The 8,967-nt window shown below is 37.1% G+C and overlaps 1 protein-coding gene across 1 annotated transcript in view; it reads left to right on the plus strand.

Moving 5' to 3' along the window:
• The first annotated feature begins 248 nt into the window (after positions 1-248).
• The window catches only part of ABHD17C (abhydrolase domain containing 17C, depalmitoylase), a 131,397-nt gene continuing 122,678 nt past the window's right edge, over positions 249-8,967 (plus strand). The window contains exon 1 of the mRNA XM_053719364.1: positions 249-1,111. Coding sequence (XP_053575339.1) covers positions 567-1,111 — 545 coding nt within the window. The 5' untranslated portion in view covers positions 249-566. The remainder of the gene's footprint in view (positions 1,112-8,967) is intronic.

The following is an 8,967-nucleotide window of genomic DNA, read 5'->3' on the forward strand; positions in this document are numbered from 1 at the left end:
CTTAGAACACTAGATTCATTGTTTTTTTACCTTTTATTGTAAAAAATATCTTCTGAAGCTCAAACATCATAATAACAAATTCAAGTTTCTCTTTAGCAGCAGTAACGCCAAATTACATGAAGCACAATAACTTACCAACCACATTTTATAGTCATTCGTTAAGCTCAAATAAAAGTTTAAAGGCGCTGTACACATCAACTGATGCTTTGAAACAAGCAGTTTACAGTCTCCAGCTGTACTGTCACATCACTCCCTGCTTCTATCTATACGATCTCCGGTGTCATCCCTCCTCCACGGTGCACTCCTCCCCTTCTCTTTCCGCCATGATAGAGGGCAGCACTACCCCACATCTCCTAGTTACCCAGGTTTTTTCCCCGGAAGCTACTGCCAGGCCTGGCGGGGGATGCTGTCAGAGGCGTGTGTAACCTTTGGTTACTAGGAGCAGGCCTGTAGCCAAAGACGGGCCGCCTAAATCCAGGCCCTGAGCCCCGCTAGCTAGCGGGTGCTCCCTTTTTTTTTTTTTACACAGTCAAGCCGTTCTCACCTCGTTGGCTTGGGCAGTCCCAATGCCCGAGCAGGGCCCCAGGATGAACGGCTTCTCTCTAGGGGAGCTATGCTGGCTCTTCTGCTGCCCGCCCTGCCCGAGTCGTATCGCCGCTAAGCTGGCCTTCCTACCGCCGGAGCCCACCTACACAGTGCGAGAGACTGAGGCTCCACCAGGCCCGGCTCCACAGCGGGAGGATGAGCAGGGAGACCCCGCGGCTTGCTTGCCTCCCCCCTGCAGCCTGCACCTGTCAGAGCGGGCGGACTGGCAGTATTCACAACGGGAGCTGGATGCAGTGGAGGTTTTTCGTTGGAGGACAGAGCGGGGGAGCTGTCTGGGCTGTATGTACGTGCGCTGCGCCCCTGGCAGCCGATACACGCTGCTTTTCTCACACGGAAATGCTGTGGATCTGGGCCAGATGTGCAGCTTCTACATCGGCCTGGGCTCCAGGATCAACTGCAACGTCTTCTCTTATGATTATTCGGGCTACGGAGTGAGCAGTGGCAAACCCAGCGAGAAAAACCTGTATGCGGATATCGAGGCGGCCTGGCACGCCCTGAGAACTCGGTAACCAACTTGAGTACCCCTGTATACATAGCCATGTGCTAAGTGGCCTGGCACACCCTTTGCACCCATAACAATGACTACATACATAGCTGTGTGGTATGTGCTTATTAAAGTGATGCTAAACTCGTACATGTTTTAAAATGAGGTCTAGAATCTAAGTGATATTTTACAGGGACTTTAATTGATGTCTTCTGATGAAGATGCACTGTAATTTACTCTTTAATCTAGCCCTGGCATTTTAATATCCCACGCTTTGTCCACCCACTTTAAAACTAATTTTTTTGTGAGCTAACCTTTTGAACTGTTCTCCAATTGGCACTCTAGTTTCAAAAGAAGTGCCATACGGCTAGAGTGCCGATTGGAGAACAGTTGGCTCATAAAAAAAATAACTTTGAAGTGGGTGGCCGGTGTTCTATCAGATTTTGCTACCTTGTCAGAATCTACCACTGAGTGCGCATGCTCTGTATTAGTAATTGTACTCCACATATGTTAAAAAGAAATTGTGTGGAATGTGAAATCAGCAGCATGCGCACTGAGGTAAATATATATATATATATATATATATACAAACACGTATCTTTTTTTTATCACTGTGACAAGTGATTAAAGTGTGTGTGTGTGTGTGTATATATATATATATATATATATATATGTGTGTGTGTTATACGTAATTTTGTTTTATTAGTGTTGTGACATTTAATTTCAAAAGCGCATGCACGCATTTATTCGCCGCAGCAAAATCCAACAGGACAACTTTCTTGTCAGAATCTCTCAGTGCGCATGCTGCTGATTTACATAATCACATTCCACACATCCTTTTTAACATATGGGGAGTGCGGTTATGTAATACAGAGCATGCGCAGTCAGAGGTAGCAGATTCTGGCAAGATAGCAAATACTGATAGAACACCAGGGTGCGGGGTATTAGAATGGCACGGCTAGATTAAAAAAATACGTTACAGCGTATCTTCATTAGAAGTGATCAATTAAAGTCCCTGTAATATATCGCTAAGGTTTTATACCTAATTTGAAAACTTAGTTTACCATCACTTTAAACAGTCAGAAATGCCCTAGCATATTGTGTTTTCCAAGTGTATATGGTTTATCTGCATATAGCTGTGCATCTACAATCTGAAGCAGTTGTCATGCCCTCATTGCCTAAATCAAAAGCAATAATTAATTACACTTTGAAGTTTAATTCTAGGAGCTAGCTTAAATTTAAAACCAGAAGTTGCTAGAACACAGAATGTTTTAATGTCAGGGAGGTTCTGGTTTAATACAGGAGTATATTTTGGGCCAGGCAGACTACTTCTAAGGGGTAGGTAAATAGCATGATGCCTTCCTATTCCTATAGCCTTCAAATGTTTAAAAGGGACATAAAAGTGAAAAAACAAACAAAAAACATTTGTTAGGCCATTTTATTTTTGCGTCATTGCTCGCATGTAACTGTGTGTTTTAAGCCCAACAAAGTGGTTAAAACGTAATTGTCAACTCCAGAGCAGCAATGCACCACCAGGAGCGAGCTGAACTCATCTGGGTAGGCTACCAATCACCAACTTGGCCCCAGTAGTCTGTTGCTGTCCCTGAGCCAGCTTGCAGTGTTCTCCACATAAAATTTTGCCAACCAAGGTAGCATTATGAAGTAACCAGGAAGGGTCAGTGTAATATTTTCTAATATATCACTTTTTGCTATCCAAAGCACAAATGAAGAGCATAGTTTAACATAAATGTATTTAATGATGACTTTTGCAATAAAAAAAAATATTTTTAATAGCAGCTAATTTTAGCTTAATATTGGCTAAAATTTTATCTGGGAGGTCTGTAAAATCAGCAGGGTTGTGCATCAGCTAAAAAGATACTGTGGAGAACACGGCAAACTAGGTATGCTTTTCAACAAAGAATTAAGTATATTTGATAACAGAAACAAAATGAATGTAAACTTTAACGTTTATATTAACAATATTAGTAAACTTAAAATAAAAGATGGTGACTTTAATTCATGAGAGTCTTGATAAACGCTTACTTTTTTTTCCAATAATTCCACATTCATGTGTTCATACAATCCACCCGTAACGGATACTCTATTTCTTAATTCAGTGGCGATTCAGGCTGTAGCCAATCGTACCGTTCCCCCTTTGGCCTCTAGCAAGTAAATATCCCCCCTGGCTTTGGACGCCAAAGGGGGTATGATACGATTGGCTACAGCCTGAATCGTCACTGAAATTAATCGGTAGATTGTATGAACACATGAAAGTGGAATTATTAAAAAAAGTAAGCGTTTACTTAGACTTTAATTAAAGTCCCAATCTTTTACTTTAAGATTACTAATATTGTTAAATGAATAGCCTAGTCAAAATTTCTATTTGCATGATTCAGATAGAGCATGCAACTTTCTAGTTTTCTCCTATTATGAATTTTTATTTGTTTTCTTGGTATCTTTATTTGAAAAAGCAAGAATGTAAGCTTGGTAGCTGGCCCATTTTTGGTTCAGCACCTGGGTAGAGCTTGCTGATTGGTGTTTAAATGTAGCCGCCAATCAGCAAGCGCTACCCAGGTGCTGAACCAAAAATGGTCCGGCTACTAAGCTTACATTCAAATAAAGATACCAAGAGAACACAGAAAAAATTATAATATGAGTAAATTAGAAAGTTGCTTAAAATGGCATGCTCTATCTAAACTATGAATGTTTAATTTTGACTAGACTATCCCTTTTAATAAAAACATTAAAATTGCATGCTTAATCTGAACCATGAAACTTTTTAATTTTGACATTTATTTACAATTGATCCCTGGTTGTTTAGTGTGGTTGCATGATCCCCATCCATTCACCACTGACCACCTGTCCATAGAAGAATCTGAGATTTATTTTTTTGTTTTTGGTGGTGGCGGCCAGTTGGAAGCTGATTTTCCAGTGCCTAGGGCAGCACTAACAAAATTCAACCCTGGTTTTAAGGAATGTAAAAAGGGTGTTTCTCAAAATATTTATAAGTAAAGCATGCAGGATGTCAGAAGTGCGCAGTCAGCAGTTTTGATTACACAAAGGTCATGCACAGGGTGGATTTGATTTAAATTGATTAAAATCATTCATATTTAGTAAACTTTTCTGTAGTACTTTATTGGAAGGAAAAAAAATAATCATTACCCTAATAATAATAATTTAAATAGTTTTATTTAACTAAAATAAAATGATAGGTTTTGCTTTTTCTTTTTACTGCTTGCCCCTCCCTCATCGCCCACAGCTCCTTATGATTTATTCTACTCTAATCTTCACTTCATTGAACTTGTTGAAACTAACTTAGTACTTTAGTGTTAAATACAGTAGAACTGCATAATTGACACACACAATAAAAAGACAATGCAATAGCACCAATTATGAACTTCAAATGAGTATTATATTTCTTTTTTCTTCTGACAACTTCAAAAGTTAAAGTGCTATAAAACCGGTTGAGATCTGTGCATATCCTAAAAGGGCTAATTCATTTAAAATAGTTTGCACAAAAAAAAGTTTAAAAATTGCTGGAAAGTATTTTAAAATTTTCAAAAATAAGCAAAATGAATTACATAGCTAAACTGCCTGGAGCAGCTAACTCAACCCCTCTTATCAGTGTTTAGACACAGGCATTGCATTTCAACTGAGTTCACAGCTTCTATGCATGCTCCAGCAGATAATCCCTATTCACTTTTGCATTTTACCAAAGGAACAATAAACATAGATACAGCCATAAAAGGAATTGTGTGGGGGGAGTTAGATCTTTACAATTCAGAAGGGTTAATGGGGAGGCAGTACAGTATAAATTTGCAGGTAAAGTAATTAAAGAGCATATATTATTTTGTCTCTATCCCAACTTGTTTTATGTCCCTTTAATTCAATTTTTCCTTTTACTGTATCATGACAGCCTATTCCAAAACACACACACACATACTTTTATACAGTGCACTCTTGCACATGCTCAGTAGGATTGGTGCCTCAGCATGTGCTTAATATAAGATTGTGCATGTTTTGGTAATGGGAGTAAATTGATTTCATTTTTAATTGCATACTACTCTATCTAAATCGTGAAAGCTTTATTTAGAATGTAAGAAATTAGGAGTTGATTCTGTGTACAAAGATTTTCAGATATACAATGGGGCTAAAGGGCCATAATAGTCAAAAAATTAGATGCTCTAATTCATTAGAACATGAAGTTTTAGAACTATCGACCCTACACTAATGTGTGTTTAACCCTCCTCAAAGGGGTTAACCACAAAATAAGTGCCCCTCGGCACCAGCTGAGCACTGCAGATCTTGAGTGGAAAACGCAGCTGATCCAATTAGCAGCGCTCGTCGCACACATTGGGTTGTGCTCAGGACAGCATGCTTCGTGGGTCCAAAGTGTCACTTCTACCGTTTAACTCATTTGTGGGAGGGGGATTAAAAGCACAGTAGTGTAGGGTCGATAGTCCTAAAATTACATTCTCTAACAAACTTTTTACTTGTAATACAAACAAAAAAAGCTTCTAGCGGAGTAGGTGATTGACCAGGAGCAATACTACATACCACTCCACTTGTAATCTGGCCATTAATGTGGTTAATTAGAAGCCAGGTTTAAGTAAACTATAGCACTGATCTGAACAGTCACAATGTGTAGCATGTGACAGGGTCATTAAAGGAACATTAAACCCCAAACATTTCTTTCATGATTCAGATAGAGAATACAATTTTAAACATTCCATTTTACTTGTATTATCTAATTTGCTTCATTCTTTCGATATCCTTTTTGAAGAAATAGCAATGCACATTGGTGAGCCAATCACACAAGTTATCTATTTGCTGCTACTGAGCCTATCTAGATATGCATTTCAGGAAAGAATATCAAGAGAATGAAGCAAATTAGATAATAGAAGTACATTAGAAAGTTGTTTTAAAATTGTATTCTCTATTTGAATCGTGAAAGAAAAATGTTGTGTTTAATGTCCCTTTAAGTCTGGAGTGCATACAGCATGCTCACAGTAGTGCACTGATCCTCCTTCAACAAAGGATAATGAGAAAATTAAGCAAGTTTGATAATACAAGTAAATTGGAAAGCTGTTTAAAATTGTATGCTCTATCTGAATCATGAAATATATATTTTGTGTTTTCATATTTCTTGAACAGATTTAAAGAGGGGGATTTAGAGTGCAATGCCCCTTTACATTTGTCAACTTCTGCTAACTCAGTTGTTTGTGAAAAAAGTGTTTGAACAGTGATCCACATTCCTATTTTTTTGGGCTGCAGACTTATGTTGATAGGTCTTATCACAGCTTCAAGAGATAGTTGTGATAATACCATGAAGTTCAAATATCACCTGAAAACATAGTAACAAGTGTTGGAGAGAACCCCCCCAAACATTTTTGTTTACAAAACAAAACAAAAAAAACATCCCTTATATACCCATTCCACAGTTTTGCATAAGCAACATTTGTTATATTAATATACTTTTTACCTCTGATTACCTTGTGTCTAAGCCTCTTTAGACTGCCCCTTATCTCGGTGCTTTCACAAATTTGTATTTTAGCCAATTAGTGCAGCTTTATAAATATCTCCACGGGATTGAACTCAATGTTATTTACTTATATGGCACTAATGAACTAGCATAGCTGATAAAATGTACTGAGATAAGAAGCGGCCTGCAGAGGCTTAGAAACAGTCAGTAATTCAGAGTTTTAAAGGTTATAAAGTATATTCATATAACAATGTTGGTTGTGCAAAGTTTGGGAATGGGTAATAAAGGCTTTATATTTTTAAACAATAAAAAAATTAAAGTGAATGTAAATTTTAATGAATGAGTGCCTGGTTTTTAAAAATACTATTAAAAACAGTGGCACTTTCATTCATGAAAGTTTACATTGCAGCGGTTTTGTTAAAATACCTTTTTCTTCTTCCAAGCCGGACCAGCGATCCCCTTGCCCGCTTCTCATGCTGTACTTAGCACAGCAATGATGAAACCGGCTTCCAATCACAGGGTGGCCTCAGGAAATGTTTGCTCTGTGGGGGAAGCCATGATTGGAGGAAGCTGGATTTGTCATTGCTTACGTACAGAGGATCTGCGGGCTGGGGATCGCTGGTTGGAAGAAGAAAAAGGTAAGTATTTTAACGAAACCGCTGCAATGTAAATTTTAATGAATGAAAGTGCCCCTGTTTTTAATAGTATTTTTAAAAACTGGGCACTCATTCATGAAAATTTACATTCACTTTAAGTAGACTGTCCCCTTTTAAACTTACTAAACCTCTTTTTTTTTTTTTTTTTTCTGTAATTGGAAGTTGGGTATAGCCATTACAGTTTGTATCTAGAAATATTGGTGTTGAGCGGTACACATTTTAATTGGTAGCAGTAGTAACACAAACAAAAAGCAGGGTGGATAAAAATCAATGATTGTTTTTAAAAGAAAAAAAAGAGGATTTTTTTTTTTTTTTTTACATTTTTAAATGGATTTTTCCTCCAAAAAGCATTTTATTTTTAAAAACCCTATGTGAAAATAGTTTCTATTTAAAGTGAATGTCAATTTTCAGCAATGAGTGCCCGGTTTTTAAAAATACTTTTAAAAAGAGGTGCACTTTCATTGATGAAAGTGTACATTGCACCGAATTTGTAGAAATACTTACTTTTTACTTCTGCAAAGCCGGATCCACGATCCCCCCTGCCTTCTTCCTCCTGCTGTACAGCCACAGCAATGATGAAACCGGCTTCCTCCAATCACAGCCAGGCATCAAGAGATGGACGCTCTGGGGGGGAAGCCATGATTGGAGGAAGCCGGTTTTGTCATGTCAGAACTGAGGCTGGGATCAGCGATCCGGCTTTGGAGAAATAAAAGGTAAGTATTTCTACAAATCCGGTGCAATGTAAATTTTTATCAATGAAAGTGCCCCTATTTTTAAAAGTATTTTTAAAAACCGGGCACTCATTGCTGAAAATTGACATTCAGTTTGATGCATTATAATCCAAAGGTTATTCATATAAATTTGTTTTTATTTTATATATATATATATATATATATAGCAAATTTGTTTTATATTCATAGCTGTAATGTGTTTTTTTGCTTTAGTAAATTCCATTAATCCATTCACAAGGTCATGCTCTCCCAAAGGTTTTTGTCAGATTATTTTGGGCAATTTTTATATCTTCAAGCTATTACATATTATTGGTTTTGTAGTTCTCAAAACTGAATTTTGTATCTGCAGAAATAACATGCCCATTTTTTACAGCAAAATGTTCTAAAATGAACATACAGAGTTGGTAAGTAAGCAATGTACACAATCAACCCATACTAAGTTTCAAGAAGCTCACTGAATAGAAGATTATTTGGAGTGGAATATATCTGCACAAGGGCCTAAGTGTGAGGAGGGAGGGGCACGCATTAAAAATCATAAATGTTATTGTTTTAGTTAAAACTATTTCTATTATTAATGTAATCATTTTTTTTTTCTTCCAATAAAGTACAGGTGAAAAAATTATCAAATATATATTAAACTGGAGATAGTTCACCTCAAATTATTTAATTCATTTCAATGCTCTATCTATGCATATCTAATTATATAACCGAATCAGTAATGGTCTGATATAACCGAAAAAATAATCTAAAAATGAAAACCACAATTTAAATCTGTCTTATGACTAGTGATTTAAATCAAATCCAGCCTGAACAAAAGCATAACTACATTTTTATGATTGCCTGTGTTAAAGTTTATTAATGGAATATAATCTCCCTTAACTTCCTTATTTATCCCCCGTAGATATGAGTAATTGTGCTAATGACGCGCAAAGGATGTAGCTGATTTAATGTCAGGAAATCTCTACATCCTTTACTACATGCGTTCTCCCTATATGTACTTTTGGGTGC

This window comes from Bombina bombina, chromosome 6, assembly GCF_027579735.1.
Source record: "Bombina bombina isolate aBomBom1 chromosome 6, aBomBom1.pri, whole genome shotgun sequence".
Lineage (NCBI taxonomy): Eukaryota > Metazoa > Chordata > Amphibia > Anura > Bombinatoridae > Bombina > Bombina bombina.